General features: G+C 34.0%; 1 protein-coding gene across 7 annotated transcripts in view; it reads left to right on the forward strand.

The window, feature by feature from the left end:
- The first annotated feature begins 334 nt into the window (after positions 1-334).
- The window catches only part of RTTN (rotatin), an 88216-nt gene continuing 61275 nt past the window's right edge, over positions 335-27275 (forward strand). For 2 of the 7 annotated variants that reach the window (XM_064507144.1, XM_064507148.1), the window contains exons 1-15: positions 335-557; positions 1679-1866; positions 2451-2649; positions 4161-4250; positions 4605-4683; positions 6013-6127; positions 6682-6832; positions 8012-8198; positions 10669-10850; positions 14441-14556; positions 18873-19043; positions 20406-20636; positions 21891-22003; positions 23183-23309; positions 24880-25005. In XM_064507144.1, the coding sequence (XP_064363214.1) occupies positions 527-557; positions 1679-1866; positions 2451-2649; positions 4161-4250; positions 4605-4683; positions 6013-6127; positions 6682-6832; positions 8012-8198; positions 10669-10850; positions 14441-14556; positions 18873-19043; positions 20406-20636; positions 21891-22003; positions 23183-23309; positions 24880-25005 (2106 nt within the window). In that variant the 5' untranslated portion in view covers positions 335-526. The remainder of the gene's footprint in view (positions 558-1678; positions 1867-2450; positions 2650-4160; positions 4251-4604; positions 4684-6012; positions 6128-6681; positions 6833-8011; positions 8199-10668; positions 10851-14440; positions 14557-18872; positions 19044-20405; positions 20637-21890; positions 22004-23182; positions 23310-24879; positions 25006-27275) is intronic. The other 5 variants (XM_064507145.1, XM_064507146.1, XM_064507147.1 and 2 more) reach the window with 5 other exon arrangements.

Consider the following 27275-nt stretch of genomic DNA (forward strand, 5'->3'; position numbering starts at 1 on the left):
GGAGGAAGCGGCTTCGACCCAGTCACCTCACGCAGGGCGAGAGCAAGGCAACGACCTGAAACGAGAGCAAGAGCTCTTTTATAGCTAGCGGGAACGCTGCAACACCGACCCTCCCCGCTACGGGGTCCCCGGCCTCCTGAGGAAGCTCCCCTGGGCCGCCAGCGAGACCTCTCCGTGGCCCCGCCAACCGCCGACTAACGGTGACACGGGCTCCCCCGCGGGCTCCCCTACCGCCGCAGCAGCGCCCCAGGCGGTAACGGCCGGGCACCCCTTGGCGCGGGGCCGGACGGGAGTTGTAGTTACGCCCCTTCCCGCCGCGCTACGGGGCTTTCTCGGGGGAAGGGGAGGGAAACGAGAGCTCCCAGGATGCTTAGCGCGCAATGCAAAGTAAAGGAGGAAGACGCGGGGAAAGGCGAAGGACTACGTTTCCCAAGGTGCACCGCATCCGCCTGTGGCTCGGCGGAGGCGGTTGGTAGCGGAACCGGCGCGGCGGTTGAATTCCGGCGGGGAGAGGCGCGCCGGCGCTATGGAGCTGTGCTCGCTCGTCAGGAAGCTCGGTAACGGCTCCCGCCACTGCCCCCTCGCGCTCCGCGCCGCCTGCGGGTCCCTGGGCTCCTGCCCCGCGCCTCTTCTGCCGCAGCGGCGCAGCAGTTACCGGGCCCGGTTGTCGAGGGGTGCTGTTGCCCTTCCCCCGCCAGTTCCTCCCCCGCCAGGCCCTACGGCCCTCTCCCCGCCGTAGGGCTGTGGTCAGGGAGACGCCGGGGGTCTTTTCCGTCCCCTTTTGTCTCCTCTGGCTCTGTTGCTCTCACAGCAAGCACTCAGTGCACATCCAGCTCTCGGACAGCCTCTGCTCCCTAGGGAGAGGCGCGACCTGTCGCCCAGCCGCTGAGTTACTTCTCCTCTCTTCCCAGCTCCCGCCTCCTTTAGGCGCCGTGGGCTGACGGCTCTCCTGCTCCTACGTTCAGCTGTGTTACTTGGCCAAGGCGGTGTATACTTACCCCCTTTTTCCTTTCTCCCAGTCATCCCATTTCGGGGGATTTTACTGGGGCTTCTTACGAGACAAATTGGTCAGGGACTTGGGCGAGCGCTCCTGCTCGTGTACACGGTGGGGACGTGAGGGCTGTTTGCTTCCCACGTGGAGGACAACTGTCCCTCCCCGGCCTCAGGAATGGCCCCGCTGCATCGGGCTGGAGGCCTGACTCATCCTGTCTCTAGCTTTCCACCTTGGCCTATAGCAGATCTGTGGGGGACGGTGAAGGACAAGCACGCAGTGATGATTCCCTGGGATATGCTGGAGGCCTTCAGATGTGGTGTCCATTTAATTAGCTTGGGTAGATTTTTGTCCAATTGCTTTCATGAGTATAAGTCAGCCTTAAGCATCTGTTATATGTTCTGATAGAGGATTTCAGAATTTAGTTACGTGTTTCAAGGAAGAGGCCCTCTTGTTTTGTATTTGTCACTTGTTTATATCAGTATGTTCTGTAATATTTTGTCCCTTTTACACCATATGAATACGCTCGACTAGCTTAGTGCAGATGAGTGCAATCATAGTTGTATTCCTGGTAAGCACAACACTGACAAATGCAAGCTTTTCACAGATCTTTGACAGTATTCTTTTTATCTAAATAAGAAATCAGTTATGTGAGATAATTTTTTTTATATACCTTTTCGGGAGCAGGTCATGAACTGGCAGAAATAAGAGAGCGATCTCTGAAGAATATTCTGTTTAAACTAGATCATGACTTGATTGCATATGCTGATCTTGTCCACGAAAAACTGCTTTTCCTTAATCTTTTGGAGTGGTTCAATTTTCCAGTGGTACCAATGAAGGAGGAAGTACTAAATTTCATGAACAATTTGATTAAGGTATGACATGAAACATCTATTTTTATTTAAAGTATATACCTTTAGAATGCTAAAGCTAAATAAAATTGGAGAATATTCCATTTTGCAGGCCTTTGTAAGGAGGTTTTATAAAAAAGGAGTAGTAAAGTCACTGAATATAGATGGAAATGAAAACAGTTAAGGTGACTTGCTGTGTTGTAATTTTTCTGCGTTTCTACTTTAGTTCCTCTGATTCTTCAGTTTCTTAGTTTGATTTCTTCTATGGGCATGGTTTGCAGCTAGGCATCTACTCTGTTCCTGAAAAGTGAAGATTGAAACAATGATGCAATATATTTTAGAAGAGTTGAGAAAATTTTGCAGAAATATCAGAGATCTCAAATTCTTGCATTCTTACTACATTCTTAGTTTTAATCATTAAATGGCAACTATGCAGAGGATGAAAAAAAACGCCAAAGCTCCACCTTTGATACTGATGAACAGTTTTCCAGGATAATTAAAAGCCAAATCTGATTTAAATATTGATAACAACTCTTTTTTTCCCCCCTCTGATATAGAAACTTTGAGACTCTTCTTGCTAACTTTCTCAATTATTTTTTTTAATGTAGCATCCATCTGCTGCCCAGCAAATGATTGGAATTGGTGCAGTGGAGTTCTTCTCGCAGCTTCGCCCCAATGTGGAACCAAATTTGCAGGCTGTAATTGATGGGATTGTGGATGGTCTGTTCTTGCTTCCTTCTGGAATTCCTTCTAGTTACCTATCAGTGTGTTATCAAACTCAGCTTCGGCCTTCAGTAGATCATTCAGGTAAATTAGATATTTGGAAGTGTCACTTACTTAAAATGAAAAGAAAGTAAATGAAAAGCTTCCAGGTTATGAAAAGCTGTTTTTTCAGGCATAATAGGCAAATATATTTTTGGAATTTAATGACATGTATGGTAGGGTGGATTCTGTTAGAAAAAGCGTGAACCTAAAGTTAGCTTAGTTGGATAGTGTCACTCGCCACTCCTTTAATGGAATCCTCAGCACAGGAGCGGTTCTGTTGTCTGTCATCAGACCTTCTCTGTCCTTTGCTTCATGTTGTAACACATTAGTTAAAATGTGAAAAAGGCATGGCACAGGAATAACTTCAGAAGACTGCTTTATGTCAGCAAGTGTAGCAATTTTTGAGTAATTCAATAATTACGCCAGTATGCCTTGCTGCCTTTCTTTGGATAGTAGACTTAACTTTGAGAGGAATTCAAATTAAAATATAGAAGTAGCATAGATCATAGTAGAAGGAGTTTTTAAAACTAGTTTAGTGTTGTGTGCATTATCTGTTTAGTTTTGGATAAACATTTGTCATAGTAAGATATATAATGCTTACATAAAATGTATGAGGTGCTATAATTTGCTTCCGTTATCTAGCCTTTTCAAACAAACAATCTGTTATGCTGTAATCATGATCATTACAATGATTTATATCACCACTTAGATCGAGTCAAGATCTGTCCCCACAAGAGTTTATTCTAGATTTTTACCACTTTAAGATTGCCACTGTATAGAAAATACGTAATAATCTTTTGCATAGGCATTCTTAAACTATACCTTTTCTAATCTACCCAGCTCAAGTATTGCACATAATACCTGTTTAATGCTGTTAATTATACAGATGTGTGAATTAAGCTGTCTGAATACTTAACAACAGAGTTGATGTATTTCGGTTTCAGTTTCAGCTTCAGTTATTGGGGAAAAACTATACACTTATAATCTGGTCACTATCTAGTTTGATCCTTTGAATCAAATATTGCTATCATCTGTGTTCCGGAGAGATTGCTTTTAATATTACATAATTTATATATTTTTATTGTATACCCTGTGTATTAATTATACTTAGTAATATACATGTTACATTCAGTACACAAAACTTTTCAATTGGCCAGAAGAAAGTGGTTTTGGTAGAATGAGATTTTAAATAATTGATTTTAAAAATTAATTTTATTGCTACACAAGTAGATTAGAAGAAAACATTTTCATGGCTGTCAGTTCTTCAGTGGATTCACTCTTCATTTTGTATAATTGATTTGCTATTGTTTACATGGTATGCAAGGCAGCATAAGGAAATGGAAAAAACAATTACAGAATGTGATTATAAAAATACACAGTCACACATTCTTTCTAGCCTGATTTCTTGATCATCTGAGACTATTTTAAATTAGTTTCATTGGTAAGTTCAAACAGAAGGGCAAAAGGCAGGCAGTTCGAGCACAGCACGAGGAAAGATTGAGTTTTGCTTTTCTTTTTTTAGTGTACATCTTAAAACTTACCCTTTATTTTAGGTCTACCTCAAGAGGAGTTATCTGCTGGATACTTTTGTCAAGATAGAAGTCACATGCAGCAGTTAGAAATACCTCCCAAAAGGACAGTTGGTATGTGTAATTATAAAATACAAATATGTTAATTAATGTTTTTAGAGGTGGAATTTAGATCAAATTTCATTACAAATAACATTAGCTGTTCTTTTTCCTGTTGTTCTTTTATGAATTCTGGTTTCACAGAAACTTCAATTATAATGCTTATAAAACAGCATTTATCATAATGGATCTTTCTCTTTTTCTGCTAAATAGCTTGTATAACTGTAGTAGAATATGCAAAATCTACAATATGCTATAATGTTTAAAATAGTTTAAAATGTTAATGCTTTTCAGAAGATCCAGAAATGTAGAGTGTCATACTCCTATAAAGTATACTTCAAAGATCTGCTTTTTTTTTTTTTTAAACAGTAAAATGCTTGAAGTTTTCTACATTCCCTTGGCTAACTCTGACTTCAACAGATAGACATGTTCTTTCATCAAATGAAAGGTACAGTAAAAGAAACATTACCATTCAGTTGTAGTTTTTATTTTTCCTTGATTCTAGTGGTTCGAACTTTCTGTACTTCTGCATCATTAGGCTCTTCCTGTAAATAATTAATGAGTTAATTTTTGATAGGTGATTATAAAAGCTGCACTGAAGACCGGCAAAGCAGAGAAACTATGAGTTGTAACAGGGCAATTTCCTGTTAATGTCTTTCTTCATACTTGATGTCTAATTTGGAGTATGTTTTTGGTTCATGATGCTTCATTCTTTTAAATTAGTCAAGCTGGGTCAAAGATGTCATTCAGTTAATTTTGTGTTATGGAGAGCCTTCTTGGACAACCTGCAATAAAATCTTAACTTCATTTCCAGTGCCACTTGGCAGAGAAGTCCATACTTATACTAGTAGCTTGACTAGGTTTAAGGCAATAAGTTTAGGTACAATGTTTTATTCAGGCCTTGAGCTGTTCAGATCTTCTTTCTGGAGTGATTTTTTTTTCTTCTCTTTTTAACTTTGATTTAGAGTATCAGTGTTTAAAGTGGCCCAAGGAAAAGTTCTGTTGCTGGGATTGGTTGTCAGTTGATACAGAGTCATGATAAACTCTCAGCATATCTGACAATGGAGTGTGATGGACTGGATTATTTAATGGGTCTACTCTAAGGTTTCATATAATAGGTTTCTTTGCTTTTTGTTCCTTTCAAAAGACCACTGGAACTTGAAAATGTCTTTAATATTTCATTTCCTACTTTATGTCAGTGTAGAAAAAAATCCATAGATCCTTAAAACAGAACATATTTGAATTTTTAATGGTGGTTTCTAAAACAACAAAAATGGAAAAGTGAAGTAGAATAACTGAAAGGTCATTCTTTTTTACTAAGATAAGGTTGTAGAGAATAGGTACTAAATTTCTTCCTTTTTGTAACTTCTCACATAATGTAATTTGAATAAGTTATACATGAACCTTGCTAATGAACCTTGCTCTCGTATTGATAAGCATTGGATTGCTTACTGTATACCACTGATACTATGACTAGCTTCCATGGAATGTCTAACTTTTTTTATCATAATTTCAAACTCAGAATGAATAAAGTTGTTTCTTTTCTGGGAACTTAATTTTACATTTGGTTTGATGAGAGATGGAATTGAGTTTGTTCTTTCTTGTACACAGCGTTACTATAGCTAAGGAGTAACTAACTCAAGTTTGGAAATGGCATAGTGGTAATATTACAGCATTGTTAGGGTATTCAGTGTTGTGATTATAATTTTCTTGTAAAAACTTGTCTAAGTTGATGATTAATGTTTTCGTTGCATATTTAAATATGAACTGCATTTAGCTCTTTGAGAAGTAACAACCACAATTTAATTTGGAGTACGTGTGAGCTTCTCCAGGATGTTATTATGCAAGATTTTCCTGCTGAGATCTTCCTTCAAAGACCAAAGATTGTACAGGTGAGAATTGTCATCAAGATTAGGTTTTTGTTATGCTATGGCATAAGTTGTGCCAAGTTAGAACTGATGTAAATGATACAATTTGTTTCTATTTACTTCTATGAGTAGCTAAAGAAAAGTCTCTTTCAATCAGTGTAAACTCTAGGTGCATAGCAAAAAGGATGTTAGCTATATGTTGTATTTAGAAAATTATTTGATTGTAATCATCTGTGTTGCTAACTAGTACCCAAGTGTGTTGTGAAGTAATACTTCATTTCTTCCGGATAAGATAAATTTGTTTTGATGTCATACTTGCATTCTCTAATAAGCTCTCATAATGAAAGTAGTGACTTCATGGAAAATATGGTAGTATGGAACTCAGCCTATTCTTTAGGACTGAGAGTCTTGTATTCAATCAGAAAACCTATTTATTAAACCTATTTATTTTTTACTGTGAATTTTAAACACTTAGAAGTACTTCTGAACTATATATTGATCAAGATTATTGCTGTAGTGATAGTTCATAAAAGTGTGTTAATGTTCAGCTACCAATGTTAATGGCTTTGCATTTGCAGAGCCTTTTGTCTCTGCTAAAGCTGGCTTTTGGAGGAGATGGAAGACATCGCTTAGCTTTGCAGGCTGTGTCGTGCTTGCAACAGTTATGCATCTTCTTAAGAAACAGACTTAACTTTCACAGAGATCCAGATTTCTTTTCCAGTGAGCAAGGTGAGTATAGTAAAAACAAAACGGTATTCTAAGTATTTTTTTTTAAAATAAGATTATCTCTAATTTTATTTAAAAATCACTTTATAATAAGTGGAGTCTTGTATAACTTTTGCTCAATAATGGCATTCAGTACTAGCCTTCGGGTGCTATGCATGTTATTAAATATTTTTGGGATATTTGCATTACTTTAAATACTCATTTGAATCATTTCCAGTGATTCTCTATGCATCAGCTTTTCCCTGTGTCCAATTATTTGTATGTCAGAGAGGAGTTTTTAACTAAACCTAAAAGAAGTCTCTAAAATAAAAGTGGGTTGCTGTTGCAGCTCAAAAAAGTTTTCAAGCTAGTAGTGCTTGACAAGTTATTTTTGAACTGGATGAGCCGTGCTAATTCTTTTTGTATTCTGATAGCTGAAAATAGTTTAATCTTTGTTTCAGATATTACAGTCATTATGGCTGTTTCACAATGTTCTTAATGCTTAAATTTTGTAGATTTAATAATGTAGATTAGCTGTAATGATTTTCCTGTTTCCATTTTGTCAGCTGAATTTAATCAACTTTGTTTTTCTAAACTGGTAGTCTGGTTCTCTTCCTAAGATTGTCATTATACTCAGTGTCTTAATCTCAATAAATTCTATTGGCTTGTTTCTCTGCTAATTCAATTATAACATGAGCAAATCCAATAACCTTAGTCAGACACTATGTGTGTTTGTATTTTGGTCAGTTATTAAGTAAATCTTCTTCACATTGTCTCTATTCTGATATGTTTTAATATTTTACTCTGATAAAGTAGGAGGTTATTTTTGAATTTGCTTTGTTTATGCTTACAAATAGTTGACCAGAGCCAGTGAAACATTTATTTGAAGCTTATGTAACTCAGTATGGTTTTCCTCCCCTGTGCGATTGTAAGACTTAAAGCAGAATTAATAAAATATGTCAAGAAATTATTTTAGCGAGATTTTTTTAAAACTTAAGAATTATGATTTAACTGTAACTTTCAGTGTTTGCACTGGAATTGAGTCTCCAAACTCTGCTACTTGTGAGTGACAGGTTGTCCTAAGCTGCCAATATTTACTTGGTGTTTGCCATATTGTACCTTAATTTTTTTTTACCATTACTTCACTACCTAGTATCTTTCAGAATTATGGATTCCAGTAATGGATTATATGTGAAATGTCAGTTTTATTTATGTTACATAAAGGCACAGCTTCCCAGAATTCATCTATATCTTACTGTCAAGAAGCAAGAGGTCCTCCTCATTCTCAGAATCTGTCACCTGGAAGTAGTAGTCCTCGGCCATCTGTTATTGGACGGACAGTTCAGCGTCCTAGAGGAGACGGTCAAGATTGGGATGCAGCATCTTCCAGGTGAATAAAATAGAAAATAATTTTACACTTTAATTAAAATGATTAATACAGAATTTAAATCACATATGGAAAATAATTAAGTGACACAAAGAATTAGATAAAGGCAATTAGTTCTTTAAGTGGTATTAAGAATATGTAAGATCAATTTTGCCTACCGTATTCTGTACCTTATAAACCTTTTTTTAAAAATATCTCATGATATCAATTGTTATTATGCTGTTTCTGTGTGTATTTGTAAGACATGGACAAATATTTGAGACTATTGCCTTAACAACTACTCAAGTCACGTTTTTTTCTTTTTCTTCAGCAGCTGAGTCAAAAAACTCTTAAAAGTTTAACAAACACTTCATAGGTAGCTGTATACAGTATAGTCAAAATTACTATGCTGTATAAACATTTCCATAAAACTCTTTGAATTTGGTATAAATTCTTAAAACAAATTTCATTTATACACCATCTAAACGTGCAACTCCAATATGAAATTACTAATTCTCTGCATACCCTCAAAATATTAAGGTTATTGTATGTGTGTGCATGTTACTCATCTTGACAAAACAGCCTTAAGAACTATTGCTCCAGAATCACCATCTTTTATTGTCTAGCATTTGGGAATTTTAAAGTTCTTGTGAATCCTTATTAAGTGTTGCTTGATAGTTATTGAGTCGTTATGGCATATTGGCTTAATAATCCAGTAACACTTAAAGTGTTCAAGTAGACTGATATTATAGATGAGAATAGCTCACATTGTTAACTGTAAATGCATCTTGAGAGTCATTATATTAAAAGGTTATTTTTATCCATCTTTAACACATTCAATTTTTATTATGTATTCATATGGCACTGTAGATGAACTCCAGGCTTTAAACATTGTAGAATTGGACTGTTTTCCCAAGTCGAACAGTTCACAATTTAATAGTAGTTGGTGAATATTGCACAAGAAATAGGGGTGACCAGGCTGTCTGTGTGAGAAGAAAGTCAACACAGATAACTTACAGAGTAAGTGCTAGTCAAGAAAGTGAGGGTATGTCTATGGAACAGGAAGTGATAATTCGTTGAAAGTATAAGTCCATATTATGAGCTGTTTCTTCATGAACGTGCACTTTCATTTTTCTGCATCTTGTGTGGGGCAGTATACCTGCTCACTGCCTCTCCAGTCACGTTTCTGACAAAGATACAAGTTAACCCAGCCAGATACAGCATAAATAAAAACATAATATTGAGTGGAAAATATAAAGGAAGCAAGAAAGAAGAAATGTCTGTAATGCTGCTTTAGCATCCTTGATTTTAATATTAAAGAGCTTTTTTTAGTGAATCTGTCTTTTTCAGCCCTTCATAATTGTAACATGAATTATTTATTGCCATTCTGTAAAGTTTTTTCTTGTTCTTGAGTCTCTTTCTCAATTTCCTTTTGTCTGCTTCAAATTCTGCTTGGAAACTTAACCTTTCCTCTTCTGAATTCTGAATTGTTTTTATGGTTGATCCCTCTCCTTCTTTACCTTCTGGTAAGTGCAATCAGAACTTACTTATTGGTGAACTCGTCATTTTTGCTTATATTCTTGCATTATCTTCATATAATTCTTTAGCTTTTAAACTCTTAATTGCTAATCTTTAGCCATCTTTTACTTTTAGGTAGAGACAGTATGATGTAATACTGTCATGCCACAATTCTGTTTGTTCAGGTTGCTTAAAGGAAAAAAGACCCTATAGGTTTTTAAAACAATTCAAAAGTTTAACTAAATGTTGTTTTGGATAAGAAAAAATAGCAATCACAGCAAAAACTTAGTTGTGAGTTTTATTAATTATGGTGCAGCCAACAGAGCTACGTTCCTTTTGAAGGCAGGTAGGAAAGAGTAAAAATTGTGAACAGTGTTTTGATCTTTATTTTTTTTAATATGTATGCTCAGTTGCACTTAAGGCTTTTGGTAGGAGGAGAAAAGAATATATATATTTTTTCTTGTACAGTGGACAGAAAAGCCCCACAGACTTTGACGTAGGACTCTCTTACTTTGTTTTCCTCCTAAGGGTTATGTGGCCAGCTGCAGAAATAGAATGTTTTTAATGTAGCAGGTGTTGTACAAGTGAAATTTGATTTATTAAGTGGCCTTGCTTCAAGCAGCTATTATCCTTTGTTCATTGAAAAAAGTGTCAAACCAACTGATTTTTCTTTTGCAATAATGCATCTCTCCATTACATGTGAATTCTTCCAGTACACGTTTCTAAGTGCATACTTGAAGACTACTGCCAAAACAATAGGCATTCACTTGTCATGTTAGCAACTCCAAAATTTTAAAAACAAACAAAATCCTTTTTGTCTGCAACATTGTGGGAGAGCAGAGGAACCCTGGAAGAAAGGGGGATGTTAAAATACTTGATGCCATTTGGTAACATCTTTGGATTTTTTTCTTTGGAAAAACAGAAAACTTTATCCTTTAGAATTTTTTTCTTTCTTTCTTTCTTTTTTTTTTTTAAGTGGAAGCAGTACTCAAGCAAATGCAAACTCGAGGATATCTCCACACTCCCCATTCGATGTAGGACATATTGACCTGCCAGATCTTGAAAATGAGGACATTTTGGAATTACAGATGAAACAGCTTAGCCTTCCTCAGTTTTGTGTTTCCATCCTGGAAAGTGCTATACCTCTTCTAAGAACAGGTGCAAAAGTTTTGAATGAATTATGTCATGTATGTATCTCCTTCACATTCATTTGGGGAACTTCATACTTTTTCTTAAGACATCTTTTGTATGAACTGCCTGAGAAATTGGTATTATGAATTGAGTACCTCAAATAAGGTATGTATGATTACCAAAGCATATTAACTGATTAGAGCAGTTCTAGTCTAGAGGTTTTGTTCAGGACTTCAAGCTAGAATCTTCTGGTTATTTCCAGATGTGCTGCAGAAATTTTGAGTGCTTTTTACTGGTGATGAGGAGTAGTGATAGGAAGTAGGAAATGGTTGTATGGGAAAACTTGCATGGTGGAATAAAATGTCACTCAAGAGAAAGAAAAAATACCTACCCTTAACAAAATGTGTTTTGTTAAAGTCTCTTTTTAAATCTCTTTGAGCATATTATTTTCCTTCTGTACAGGAAATAAACTTTTCCAGAATTTTTATTTATTTTTCTTCTTATGCATGCGGTAATAAATTCTACATGTGTATTAAGAAATATTATAAGTAATGGTAGTCTCGATATCAGTAATGATTCTTAGTTTAACTTACAAAGGTTCTGAATTGCAAAACCTTTTGAATAGACAGTCATCTTCATCTTAGGTTATTAAAAAGTAAAACAGTGTCATTCAAAATAGACATTGGTAAAAGAGGTAAGGTTTCCAAATATACGAGTTGGAAGTATGTGTCTATGACCAGAATATGCCTATCAACATTTTCTGAACTGGTTTGGGGCATCAGTTTTTAAAATATGTGAAATCTACTGGTTTTTAGTGGTGTTTTAGACCTGCTTAACTTTTTATGACTCTTTCTTTTGTGTCACGAAATACTCTTTTACTTATATATTTGACTGTAACATCAATATTAAGCTTTGTCCCTCAGTAAAATTATTTAATGCATATTTTCTCTTTTTTTGTAAATAAAAAAAGTTCACACAACAAAACATCTGTTTTTTCCCTTTCAGAATAGTGATATTTAAATGCTAACTCTATTCGAAAGCATGTTCATGACTTCTGGCAACTTCTCCTTTATTTATGATTGATAGAAAATAATTTTTCTACAGTTTTACATCTTTTCCATTTGCATTTTCTTGTGTATAAAGACAAAACCCAATGATACAAAGCGTGTGTCAAGCATGGTTGTTATCAGTCATCAGAATGTTACCTAGTCATCAAAGTTTTCCATAGAGATGTCTATATCAATCTATACACACACACACACACACACACACACACACACACACACACACACACACACACACACACACACACACACACACACACACACACACACACACACGAAGAGAGGGAGAGAGAGAGAGAGAGAGAAAGAATCGTGTGTGTGTGTGTGTGTGTGTGTGTATATATATATATACACACACACACACACACACATATATATATGTATATATATAAAAAAATAGTTAGTATATATATAAAGTGTGTGTGTGTGTGTATGCCTGCCTGTGTGCATGTTGTTGATATTTATTGTTGTGTTTCTGGCTCCTATTTTTTTTTTCTCTTTTAATTCTGATTACGTTTACCTCTGTAAACAACAGAAGAACAGAACTATAGACTCCACAGGTAAATTGCTTGTAATCACTGCTTGCCTTCTGCTAATACCTTGCTAAAGAAAACAGTGTTCAAATGGATACCTGGGTTACAGCCAGTTGCTCATTTTTTGCACAATTAGTGTAACCTGTCTGTTTTGCTCATTGATAAACTGAAAAATGTACTTGCCTCTGGAGTTTATTGGAATCTTTTGTTTGCTTGCTTAACGGTGTGTCAGAGAACTTCAGTGGGAAAGTATCTCTTAGGAAATTTTTTGTCTAATTTATTTGGAATGCAATTGCATTTTCATTTACTGAAACAATGGAAATGTGCACTTTGTATTTATACAGGTTCCATGTAGGATGATGTGATCAGTTTTAGTGGCATGTTTCATTCTGATGCAAAACAGGACAGAATTTCATTGGTAGCTTTTCTCTTTTTTTGTCTAACTCTAAGGTTATAATCCTTTGTCAGGGAGTTGCTCATATACAGTATGATACTTCATACAGTTCTTTAGTTTGCCACTTTGAATCTGCACATCTAAAAATTGAATTTTTCCATTTTTCAAGATTCTTTGTTTGTATCTTATCATAGAACTAAAATAGTTTCATTTTCAGATTAACTTTGGTCATGCAATTTCTATTTATATACATATTTACATATATATGTGTGCGTATATATATGTTTGTGTGTATACATATATATATATATATTCCCCTCAAGTATATCAACAAGGCTTCTGCAGTCTATAAAATTTAGAAAAGGTTCAATAAAAAAGACAGCAAATGATGGTTCACTCTGTCTTCCAACCCAAGAACCAAGGAACATCAAATTTAATCACCAAATGCCAGATTCAAATCTGGCATTCGAAAGAAATACTTCACACAGTGTCTATTTAATCTGGAGAGCTTCATCTTACTAGATCTTGAGGGATGCTAAATCATTATGGTAGTTGAAAAACCAATTGAAAAATTCAGTGAGATTATGTGAAATCCATCCATGGCTCTATATACAAATATACCATCAGGAAATAACTAAACCAGTGCTTGTGCTAGATAGAGTAATTGGGGGAAGTTATCACTGTATGGATATCCTCTTCCCTGGCCATCCTTGATGAGATTGAAAATACTTTGTCTGACTCCAGATATTCTGTCATCTTCTTTTTGAAACCTGCTAGCCTTTCATTGCTTTTCCTCCAATGTCCAATTATTTAAGGACATATATTTGTATATAAACATATATATGTATATAAGTATATTCTATATTTGTTGTATGTATTGTAAAAATCTAACTAACTCTCTGTCTATCTAAATGTATCTAGCTCAGGCTATGTTTCTCTGTGCCCACACGTTTAAGCATAAAACTATAAAAAGTCTCTGTCTAAAAGTCACTACTAGACAATCCATATTAGCCTTCTGATTAAGAGATACTGGGTCAGAAGCAGCTATGAAATAGAATAAATATTAGACTAAAAACAAAGGCAGAGAAAATGTTGTGGAGAAAAGTATAATTAGAATAGTCATTCACCTTGCTTTTCAAAAGAAGATCTCAAATGAAGCAATAAAGGAAGCAAGCTACTTCTGCTGCATTGAAAATGCAGATTAACAGGAAGAGGCAATATAAAGGGAAATTCTGAGACTTAGCTGTCTAGTTGTCTTGGTTGTCTTAGCTGGGAGAGAGAATTAAGCAACTTTATTCTAAACTCCAGAGAAGTCAAGTAATTGGATTTATGACTATAATAAAGTTTCTGTAGTATTACAGGATATAAGCAAATACAGACTCTTCTCAAGTAAACGACTGCTTTAATCTCTTCTATTAGGATATTGGCTAGCTGTCATCTTCCATGTTTCATCTTCCATGCTAGCTGATGGCAGTTAACATCAACTAAATTAGTAGAAGTGTACAGGAAAATTAAAATCTCAGAATTCTCCATTTAGAATAATCCTATGTATAAAGTGATATTTTCTGAATATTATAACACTTTGTCTGCATTTGAATTTTTTTGTCTCCTCATTTGTGTTCCTAGGCAGTAGGAGAGTGACAATGGAAGTTCTTGAATTGCTTGTTGAAGACATGTACCTTATTGGTGATGCTATTTCTGAAGATGTTTGGGAAGATGATAGCCTTTTTGGGTTGGAATTGGTAAGATTTCTTTAGGCTTTGATCAGCTGTGTTTAACAGTCTGCTTTTATAAGCCTCTGACATTTTCTGCAGTAGTTCATATACATATCTAACCTTCTACTGAGCTACCCCTTTCAAAATCTTAAATAGTTTAGTATTGGTTTTATTACTGCCACGTTCTATATATTTTAAATATGAAATCATGCATTAGAGGACACAAATTTCATCTCAACAAAATAAGTCATTGCGCTTTTGCCATGGAGTAAAAGACTTACATTGAGAGAAGTAAATGTAAGGAAAGGGACCTCGGGGAAAAGCACTGACTACAAATATTAGATGAGCAGTTTGATTTAAATGATGACTTTCACTTTATTTGCTCCTTGTAAACTGTATATTTAAAATTAGGGAGATAACTGTTTAGATCCAAGATTGGAATTGTCAGATATTTGGTATCCACTTCAGATGCAGGGCCTCTTGGTCCCTGCATGCATTTTGACCATACCTAGCTCTGTTGCTTAGTTGGGAAAAAATGCAAGACTCTGTGTTTCCCTCAGGAGAGATTCAAAACATTAAAGTGCTGTTGGCTGAACAAGTGATTGCTGGAAATGCATACCTGAACACAGTTGAAAGTTGTTATATATGTTTATAGAACCTCAGGGGAAGAATTTCAAGCTTTAAATGAACTGTATGCTTTAGTTATTTGTCTTGGAATATTTTGAAGAAATGACTTAGTGATCCTGGGGAAAATAAAACAAAGGTTTTTTTCAGAGTGTAATTGAACTTCAGATAAATGAGGTTGTTGTGAGTTCATGAAACTTAATTCATTTCTTAATAGTAGGATGCTAATTTAAGTGTAATAAAGTTATGCCTTGAAATGTTTTACACTTGCTGAAATGCTTATGCCAGTCTATGAAAGGCAAAAGGGTGGACTGGTTTGGTTAGCTGATACTTGTTATGGCATTTTGTCATATTCACAGACTGAAAAAAAGAGTTAGGCTCTACCAAATTTCTATGACTTGGTGGCTGTAATTACCAATTAATCAATGTAATTATATCATATTTTGGTGACTGTAATAACCAATTAATGTAATATGTCCTATTTTGACTGCTATTCCTTTAGATTAGAATTGCCTCTAGAAGGTTAAAGTTCTTGTTTAAGGGTTGGTTGATGTTAATTTTACTTTTTATTATTAAATCCAACAGAAGTGTTTGAACATCTTCATATTGTGAAAAATACATGTAGGGAAGTTTCATGATCTGCTCTAGAATAAATGTGAAGCCAGCTTCATTTGAAATATGTGTATAAATTAAGGAATTGAGATTGATTTGAGTTTGTCCATATTGACCATGATCCAAACATAGGTAAACTAACTTTTATAAAAGCATGCTAAATAATACTTAAATAATAATACTAATATTTAACAGCCTATGATAAAGAAACAAATAATATCTAATATTTGTGGTATGCTCTCTGCCTTTTAAAATTAAAATCAATAAGAAAAAAGTCTGATAAGGAAGGTTGTCGGCTCTTAAATGGTCTGCTTTCTTTTGAAAGTGTTTGCAGATGTATGAAAAGCTTACTATTACACAGCAGGTGCCATTCATCCTCTGTGCATGCATACCTGTGGCAGACTTGCTTTCCAGTCCCAGAACTGTTACTTTTTTGCCTCTATAACTTTCAAATTAACATAGCTAAATAAATAATAATGTGTAGACTTCATCTTTTTAGTACGTATACTAAAAGTTACCCAGTAACCTTTAGTTGTCTTTTAGACCCTTGAATGTTAGAATCTCAGACTTTGTGTTCACAGAGTAATGAATCCGCCCTTACAATCTCTGAAAACTTGTGAAATATCTGCCACAGTTTTTGATGAAATTTAAGTTTTTATGAAATATCAGATTATTAATTACTAGGTGAAATAACAATGTGTGACTTGCTTCTTTTTGAAGATGACTGAAACGTTAGCCAGCATGGTTTGTGTATGTAGCAACCATATCAGAGTTGCAGAGACTGAAACTTGTCTAAAAATCTGAGTTAAGCTTAATCTTAAGTGCACATGACCTGTTAGATTGTATCAAAATGCCACTGAATATGAACCAGTTATTACAGTCTTTGGTATTAATGTTTTATATAGACTTCCCTACCTTTCTGCTGCCTACCGCAGACATGGTAATAATATATATATCTTATTGATAGGACCTAGCAGTGGATGTGGACTTTTTTCTTTGCTTTAGTATACTGACGCTCATTTGTCAAAATCTGTTGTCATTGATCAACATCAATCTATAGTGAAGATGCCTTGCTGAACATTTGATCTAAAAAAATTAATATTAAAATCTTTTGGTTGTATGACCTGAACAAATATATTCATTGGGCAGAGAATGCTGTCATGCAGGAAAATAACTCATGCGTACAAATCTGTCAAACTACAGTAGAAACTACAAGCAGCATCACACACACATTATTTGTGATCACTCTTAGTAGTCTGGAAGAATCATGTTACTGGCAAACATAACTCTGCCATCAAGTTAGGTAATTAGATACAATTTCTATATATGTATGCATGTGTGTATGTGTACATATATGTATGTATGTAAATAAAGCTTTGGTGGTATAACTTTATTCCACTAGCAGAACTACGAGCTACACTAGTAAAATGATTACTTTTCAGATAAAAACTTCATCATCCGTTGAGGTTCTGAATCTGCATCTATTTGTGTTACATCTGGACTGTCCAGGGCCAATAAGTAAAGCTAAATTTGATAAAGCAGTTGCCATGCAGGAGGTTGAAAACATCTCTTTATCTTTTCTGGTGTTCGACTATGTAGAAGGTAACTGAACGTAATGGACAATTCCGGGAAACAACTGTTAAGCTTACTTATATCGTATTTAGTCAAATAAAAGACATTTTATTTGATGTAAAAGACATTTTATCAGAAATGAAGTGTATTTATAGAGTTGTTAGTCCTCGGTACTTAAAAAACATGCTTTCTCTTTGTTTTGTATTAGTTCCAAGGGAAGGAAGTAATGTCTCTCTTGTCTAGGGAGCTTGAAAGCATTTCTTGCATAGCTGGATTCTTTAGCACCATTTGTTTGAAATGCAGTTTAAAAACTCCATGAACAAGAATATCTTAGTGAAAGATACGTATTTTGGAAATTCAAAAATATGTCTGGTTGTAAATGTATGTATTTTGCCTATATTTTTACTCTTTCAGTAGCTTCTCCTGAGTAAAGTTTTTATTGCTTTCAAGTTTTGTGATGTGTATTTAAGAATGGTTTGATTTTTGCCCTATCAAAAAAGTTTGATTCTGTAGAGCCATACCTTCTCCAGCTTTTGGACCATTTGCTTTGAGACAGTCATCCTTTAGGGAAGAATAATCTGTTTGATTTAACTGCTGATTTGAGATTCCTATAGTCTTCAAGCTGAGGCTCCAGCTGCCTCTGCTAACTATATTAGTAGGACAGGAAGAAACTTATTTTTTGAACTCTTAAGATGAGCATGCATCCTTTTCATCTTGCTGTGAAATAACTTTTGATGATAATTTCTTTAAAAGACTTATTTAATTTAGTCGCTTCTTGTCATTTTCTTCAACTTGGCCATGTTGAGCCAGATGTGTAGAGCTTAATGCAATTGTAGAATTAATAAGCTAAATCTCTCATTTGGCTTCTTAGTCATTCAGAACTAAGGCAGAGTTAAGCATCCTTAAATACAAACCTGGTTTTTTCAGGTGACCAAATTCTAGAGAATCACTTTGCTCTCTCCAGTGTCGGGTGATTGTTTTTTCTGGATCTCTCCAAATGGTAGAGAACCTATTGTAGGTTTTATGTAATCTAATAAATGTGCTGCTGTTTTCCTTGAGAACAAATAGGTGTAAAAAGCATTTGATGTTTTCAAAGCTTTGTGTATGTGTGTGTGTAAATCTCTTTTATTTTTTATCGTTAACTTTCATTAGCAGGTTCAAATTAGATCCTAAGATTTCTATATTAAGAGTAAACTTCAAAATACTTTTTTATATATTACATCAAATGTCAAAAGTTCAAAAACAGAACAAAGGGGAATTAAAAAGGGGGAGGGGAGGAGCAACCACTTAAGGGGTAATTACAGAATAAAGTATTCAGAACTACAAGTGAAAATGCAGTCAGGTCTACAACTGTAATGCACACTTCTGTTTAGATGACAAACAAAACTGCATGTATTATGTACTATTTCTGCATTTTTAAGTTAGTTTGTATAATTGTGCTAAAGATGGTACAAACACTGTATAAGCCTTTCAAGATACTGTAATAATATTGTGGCAATTATTTCTAATAATTGTATCTTTGTTTTCATTTTCAGAAGGACAAGTTGCTTATGGTCTTTGGTTTGCTTGGAGAAACTATATCCTATCACAAAAGCAATATTAGTGCAGAGCAGCCTGAGGTGATATTGGTGCATCACAGAATGGCATTTATTAGCATTTCACTTTTCACTATTAGACTGCTGCAAACACTTCTGCCTGTAGAAAAGGTGAGGTCATCACAAATTTTAGAAGTGAATGTGTTTTGATTTTTGTATTTTAAGAGAGTATAAAGAAGTACCTTTTGCAGTGATTAGTGCTGGGAGAATACTCACTGGACAGGGAAGTTCACCTGACTTACACTGCCTGTGGTATGATCACAAAAGACAACTTTGTCCTGTCTTCAGTTATCAGTGCATTCTGCACCATCTGCTGCAGATTTCAAGTATTATTTAACATACTACTTATTTTAATGAGGTTTTCAGATTTCAGTATTCATTTTCCTCCTATACAATTTTTTTAATCAGGTATGATGTGTGGTTTGCAAAGCTATGCTGCCCCCTGCTTGTTGATAATAAACACTGTTTGTCTAGAACTACTTACTGTTTAAAATCATCACTGTCTTTTAAAGTATTTGATGGAACATAGTGAGCAATTACAGTATTTTATATTTTACAGTGATTTTAAATATTCTTTACTTTTAATGTTCTTTAGAATTTCTGTGTTGTACCTTTGGGGTTGTTTTTTTTCAATTCAGTTTAGACAGGGATCTGATGTTTGGAAGTTTTTGTGGGATGGATAATGTTAGAAGACATTTAAAACATCTAAAGCATATTAAGTCCTGAAAGGCTGTATGTCTTTACATTTTCATCAGTTTGTATTGCAGTGTAGCTCTCTTTTAGAAATTCTTCAATCTGCTACTCAGATTCACTAAGTTACTGATTTTTTTATGAAATATAAAATTCAATATGAAATATATTTTATTATTGATGTAAGTATTCTCTTGACCCTGAAAATAAGGATAGAGATACTAATCCAACAAGTTTTTATATTTCTTGATTACTATGCTCTTATATACCTAATGTGGAATTTTTAATTCTGTGCATGATAGGAGTTGAAAAAAAAGTACTGTTTGAGGTCACAATTTTTAGTTGAATGAACACTTATAGTAAAAAACAACACCAACAACAAACATAACAAAAAGACTCCATTCTTAGTATGTGATATTACCATGTGGGATTTTGGGTAGCTTTTTAGTGATTAAAGTATGGAGAAATAATTGTGATCTGTGTGTTCTCTGCCATCTAGTGGTTTGATAGTAATTTGACCTCGCCAATCTGTGTAGTTCATGTTATGACTGGATCATATGCATTTTCTGTGACTGTCTGCAGGTCTGACTTAAAACTGACACTTACTGGTCTCTCACTTTTTAATAGTAAAAAAGAATCTTTTTCATATAAAACTCATTTGTTATATGTGTCTCTTCCTCTAATTTATAAATAGCAGCGTTAGTGATTGTACTTGTTGAATGACTGCAAATACTATTGTTTTTACTGTGTTTGAAAGTTTCTCTTTCTGTTTTATTCTGACAGTCCTTTTCTTTTTTGAAGGCAAGTAAAGTTTTACCAACGAATTTGCTGGACGCTTTATTTCTTCTGTCTCTGGACATGCCCTTCTCCTTGGAATATCCAAATGTTCATGAATCCACTGCAGCCTATTTGGAGCAGATGAGTTCAGAGAACTACAGTATTTATAAACAAGCTTCAGAAGCTGCTTTTTCGATTGAATGCAGTTGTAGCTTTATGGTGGAAGTTCATAAGGAGGTGTGGAATTTTATTAGACAACATGTATTTCCTGTAGGCAAATTTCTTTCCTCCACTTCCCCCTCTCTCTGGTGAAAACCCTAGTTTAGCAATACAGAGGAAAATTGATAGGTAGGAGTATTCTGTGTTAAGCAGATGCAGTTAATCTATATTCTTTTTCACTTAATACTATTCATGTCATTTGTAAAAATGTTATGCAAAGTAAAAAAAAGAAAAACTACATGGAAATTGGAAATGGGCATATGACCTTTTACACACAAAGAGGTAGGAAAGAAATGACTAGTAAATTTATTTTAAAAAAATGTATGCCATTTAAATAGTTTAGAATACTTTAATTCCATACTACCTGGCAATTGTAGCCCTAGATAAAATTTCTTCTAGAATGTGTGAGATTTTATCTGTGTGTTTTTTCCATTATTTTTTCCAGTTTTTCCAACTGATATACTTCGCTTTATTTATAAGGAAATTCCAGCATGGTACTAAAATATTCTTCTCCATAATACTTACGTAATTCCTGCTTGAGCAAAATGCTTTTTCCATTGTTACTGTTTGGAGGAAAAAATAATAAATGAATAAAATAAAGCAATGTAAAGTATTAAAAAAGATGAATGGAGCTAGTTCACTTTTTTTTATTGGCAAGTTCTGAATTTAATGTAAATAATAGTTTAGTCATAAAGTATACTTTACAGTGAAGTTAACGCCTTCAAATTTAAATGATTTGTGTTTAATACATTTGTTAACTGAAAGGATGAAGGTACATTTCTTAAATTTCAAAATCTCATTCTTTAGTGTTAACAGTGAGTTGTTACAAGTTTTTAGTAGTTAAATCCTTCATTATACTCTTCTCATGTAAAATGAATATTATTTTTTCTTTATAAAGTATTTTGATTTGAAGTATAAACTGTTCAAGGAAAAAAGTATTCTTGGGCATTTTAAAAAGTGTTTTGACTAGTGTTACAGCATTCATGCTGTGAAATATCAGCTGCTCTTTATTCCCGTTGTGTTTAATCAAAGTTTATTGGGATTCGGCAACTGATGGTTTTTCAGTAAGCTCGACAAGAGCAGATACTAGAATGTATTTGTTTGTAATCTCTTAGTGAATCAAGTTAACTATATAACTTTTCTGAGAAAGGCTGAACCAAACCATAGTTAGTAAATATATTACATGATAAATTCCGAAAGATTGTGTAGGAACTTTTTGTAGTATTAATATTACTAATACTGATAGTTCTTTCCCTTTGTTTTACTTTTCAGGGGGATAAGAACCTTTTTGAATTAATGGAATTGGCAGATCAGGCCTTAAGCAGTCTTCCCTACCATCAGCATTTTCCCTTGCTTCAGGAATGCATCCACATATGCTCCAATATGTAAGTAAACTACTATTAAAACTCTTTTTATTTTTTTTTTGAGATAAATACAATCTTTTTTATGGAAGAACTTTCTCAAGTTGTAGAATCTCAAGACTTTTTTAATGCTCTATATTTGAGCAGCTGTATTATTTTAGCTGTTGAAAATCTCTTAAAATTCTTTGTACCGTCCTATTGAGGATTTCTTTTTAAGTTGAATCTCAGGTGCTTACAAACCTAATCCATTATTCTTTTCCAAGTACTTACACTTTTGTGCTTATAAAGTTACCATGTGGTTTACAAAGAAACCGTACTAAAACTTTGACTTGTCTTTCTATTTAGTATTTTATGAATTCTTCTGTTTCAGGTGTATTTGTTTACCTACATTTATTTTATCCTCAGAAATCCTAAAGGACTTTTTTCATTCAGATGCTGTGTACTGCAATACGGCAGCTCATTTATTAAATAACATGATTTATTTACTTTTTAGATTTTCTATATCTCTAGATAGAGAATTTAAGCTATTCTGTGGTGCCTGGAAAAATTCTATATTGAGCACTTGATTAGAAATACAAAATCTTAATACTACACTGATTCATAATTTCACTTTAAGGATTTTTCCAAAGAAACTACATTTAACAGCAGTCCAACAATTAAGTTATGAAATGTTGAAACACTTTTCAATGTTTATCTAATGCTTTAAAATTATTGTGTGATTACTGTTTTGGAAAACAGGAAAAACATTTGCATTGATTTTTGTGTTTTAACTGTTACCTTTACAAGGAAAACATTCTGAAAACATAGAATTTTTTATGATTGTATACCATGATCTATAAAGCCTACTGAAGCCCTATAGAATGTGATATTTTCAGATGAACAGGCATACTTATCAGGTTTCTAATTTCTACCAGAGAGTTTGAAAAGCTGTAGTCTTTATTAGATCCATGTAAAACAAGTGAAATTTGTACAAATGTAACAGTTGATAATTACGATTTCGGTGTATATATCATGATCTCTGAATTTCTGTCTGTCAAGCCTCTTCCTTTCAGTAAGACTTAAGTATTTTTAAAGGATTATCATGAAATTGAACATGAAAAATTTTTGTAAACATCTTTGGATACTTTAAAGTAATTTCATTCCTTATGTACAACAAATCATAGTTAATCTTACTGTGTGAATTTAACTATATTTCCTTTTTAGTTGGAAGTCTGCCCAGGCTAACCCATTGCTCCAGGCAAAGAGTCAGAAGGTGCTTCTCCGTCTGTTGTCTCATCCTTTGCTGAACATAAAAACTGAAGCCTATCGCTGCTGTTTGGAAGTGGTTAAGGTTAGAACTAACACTTTTGGTGATATGCTAAATAAAGCATATATATTCTAGTGTCCTTAGTTAAGAATATTTTACAGAAAAATCTGTTCAATGCTGACTGCTTTCTGCAAGGATGTTTACTGAAGGAAAACTAAAAGAAAACACCAATAAAATATAGACACTTTCAGAATATATGTTTTTATCTAGATTCTGTTTTAATTGTTTAAACTTTATGAAAATCTGAAAGAAAAATGACTCTTTTTCCTGTTTATATAAGCTTGGAGAGGATTTAAGAACAAGTCAGTCCTTTTGTATTACTATTTTAAAGTTTTAAAACCTTGGGGATCTTTTTTTAGTTCTGTATATATATTTTTTCGATCTATGTTCATGAGTTATTTATAAAGATAGCCCAAGGGATAAGGAATATGAACTTCCTGAAAATATGACTATATAATAGGAATGACAGTGTCTTATTCATCAGCTGTCTGTGGGTAGTCAGTATTATTTGCTCATATCGGTGAAAAGAATAATTACCGCCTCTACCATTCTGCAGAAGTTAGCTCTTCAAAACCAAATGATGTAGGAGAGCAGATTCCTTTTTTTATCAGAAGGGGTTGTATATTGTGTTGTAATCATTTTCATTTATGAAATTCCATTGGAAGAACTCATATGTACATGTCACTGAGATTTAATTTAGCTTGCAGAACCATTACTGCTTGTGGTAAAGCATGAAATAGAAAGTATACAGGCTATGTTTCAAGGCTAGCAGTTAAACAGGCATTGTTTTTCTTGAAAACTTCTTGGAAATCACTTAAATACTCCTCAGACCTTATTTTGTTGCAATGGGGCTCTAATGTTTGTTCTCTGTACATATAACATTTGGTATAATGAAGTCCTGGTGTGTGATTAAGCCTCCTAAAAGTTACCAAAGTTGCCACTAAAATACAGACTTTAATCCTGCAGAATAAAGACTCTCTTTGAGGCCTCTCCATAAGGTTGGCCTTAAATTAAATATCCTCACTCTTCCTTCTATCCACTCTTGAGCCCAACATGTACTTTTTAGAATTGGTTGAACAAAGTTTTTCTGGATAGCTACAGACTTAGTTAAACTTAACTTCTAGTTTTTCATAATGGTTTGTCATTCTTATTTTGGGCATCTACTAAACTTCATATTGTACTTAAGGCACAATTCAATAATATGAGAAGTTATCTGAACTAGTCTTTCACAAAAAAAGCAACTACCTGCACCAAATGACACCTCTATGTTTTTGTGAGATTGTACCTGCTTGTTTTAGGTTTTGCTTATTTTAATGTAATACTGAACAGTATATAAAGTTTGTCTGATTTATTTTTACTATTTTTTAAAATTAAAACAAAATGATTTTCTGTTCCTTAGTCTGTGTAGCAACTGGAATTTTCAGTCAATGAAGTACAAAGAAGGTGTTTAAGTACGGAAATGTTTAGCTTTCAGAACTGTAGTCTTCCTAGCTACTTTTCACTGGGTGACAACTTCTGGCAGTCTATAAAACAAGATGTAGTAGTAGAGACTATCTTGAATTTTTAAATTAACCATCTTTCATTTTCACTGAAGGACTGTTTAGGTATTCATAATGTTGCTAAACCTGTGTCTTCAATCTGCCATGGAGTACATTTTCTTCTTCATCCAAAAGTTTTATATGAAATCTCTACATTTGGCCTTCAGGAATATAAAAATGAGGTACTGTGTTTAAGCTATATTTATAAGTTGATGTACATGCATCAAAATAGGTCTTAATATTCTCCATGTGGTTTGAGGCTTACCTGAAGTTTAGATTACGTACAGTGTCTTGTATATAAAAAAAACTATGCAAACAGCGAAGTTCTAGTAAATTGAAGGATTTCTTTATGATGTATTCAGAGACAAAACAATGCCCTATAAATAGGGTGCTATTCAGTGTAATAAACACAAGAGGAAAACAAAATAAGCTGTGGGTTTTATTTTTATCTTTTCCTGTGATATATTCAGTCCTACTAAGGTGGGCATATGACAAAATAGTATGCATGAAGCTTTACATTTATGACAAACATGAAATCTCAAGCCTCTGAAAAGTTGGGATGACCTCTGAAATGTGTTCAGTAGCTAAGGAGCAAAGAGACATTTTAAATCTGCAATGTTTTTGCTATAAAAATGTATTTTTCATGACTACAAACACATCTATGTTTTTACTTATGTATTATAGAAGTACAGTATGGTATTACAGAAGTAAGTAGGATCTGTTTGCAGTTGTTGAGTTCATTTATATGTATGAATGCTTAACATATATCCACTCATTTCTTAGTTTACAGTTGTAACCTTAACATATATCCACTCATTACTTAGTTTTAGTCCAAAATGAGGACTTCTGAGGAAAAAAAATGATTCAGCTTATTCGTAACTGCTTTATTGCTGATCTATGAGGTCCCTAGAGTCAGAGGTGAAAGAAGAATAATTGACAAATTTGGGGTGGGAGTTGTTTTTTTCATTTTTGTTTTTTAAAGGGTTGCTCTTTCCTTTTTGTTGTTTTTACACAGATATGTTTCATTTTAATTTTGTTTCTGAAAAATATCTAAGTATTCAGTTTTGTTTGTCTGCTGAAATGAGACTTTTAACATAACACTGTGTGCAAATACTTCCAATTTGGAAGTATTTTTCAAAAATTAACATTTTGAAAGGAGAAATAAGAAATGTTTGATATGTTTGATATATATATATTAGTAGTTTGTATATAATTTATCCTTTCCAAGGAACGCTTTAATTTTGATTCACTGCTCACTTGGAGGCCTTATTAAAAAGACTGCAAGTTTTCTCTTTTGGTTATTGGTCAAGTGTTTCAAATGATATTTAACTTAAATATTGGGATGGAGAATGCATGTTTATAAAAATAATTTCATGTGGCCCTCTTTACCTTATAAGTCATGTTTATCCTTCTCCTTACAATGTATATAATTCAGGTCATGTCCAGGCTTACTCTTTCTGCTGTTTGGATGTATATTGGCTATTTAAATTATCATTAAAGCTCAGTTTAATCTTTCAGGCATAATGACATTGAGAAGAGATTGAGAAGAATCTTGTATCCCAATGTTGGGTTTTGTTTTTAAAAATCCCAACTCTTAAAGATAAGCTAAAATGAGATTTTGAAAGGCCGTTCTTATTGCATGGAGTGAGAGAATGTTTAGTTTTGGTATAAAGTACAGTTTTTTAGCGGCCTAGATTTATTTTATTTTATTTTTTTAACATAAGGAAAAAATTTTTGGAAGCTTTCTTTTTCTCTGTTACCTTTATAGCAGTAATAATTTATAGCTTATAAACACTTTCAACATATATTGGTGACTATAGAGAATACAATATCATATGCCTTTTTTCCTTTTTTGACACAGAGTTACAAATAAATTCATGTACAATTTGAAATTTTTGATAACCTTCTTAGTTTGAGTGCTTACCTCAAGAAAATGAAATGGCCATATGCAGGTTTGAGTCTTTTATCTTCCTGTAGCTCCAGAAATGCATCATAAAGACTGGGAATTAAATGTCCCAGAAATGTAGAGTCAGGAAAGAAAAGAAACGGAATTTGTTTTACCTGGAGGACAGGGATGCTAATAGGTGTATAACTTGTAATAATTTTTTATTTCATAAAAATTCATTGGCGTTTGTAGAAAATAAAACTCGGAGGTCTGAGATGAAATTGTTTGGATAAAAAGGCACTGAGACCTATCTTTAAAAAAAAAAAAAAAGCTAAATGAGGTTTAGACATATTCTTACATTAAAAAAAAAAAAAAAACTCCAGTACTCATGGTATATTACAGTTTCAACTGGAAAGGTAACATTTCACCATTGGCACACTGTGTGCTTAGACTCACTACTGCATGGGTAACCTGGAGGCAAATTACACTCTCTGAAGTCATCTCTCTAAGGCTGTGAAAATAAATTAACCATGTATCTTATAGATAGGTAACCTTGCAATGAATCTC

The sequence above is a fragment of the Dromaius novaehollandiae genome, chromosome 2 (genome assembly GCF_036370855.1).
Source record: "Dromaius novaehollandiae isolate bDroNov1 chromosome 2, bDroNov1.hap1, whole genome shotgun sequence".
Taxonomy (NCBI): domain Eukaryota; kingdom Metazoa; phylum Chordata; class Aves; order Casuariiformes; family Dromaiidae; genus Dromaius; species Dromaius novaehollandiae.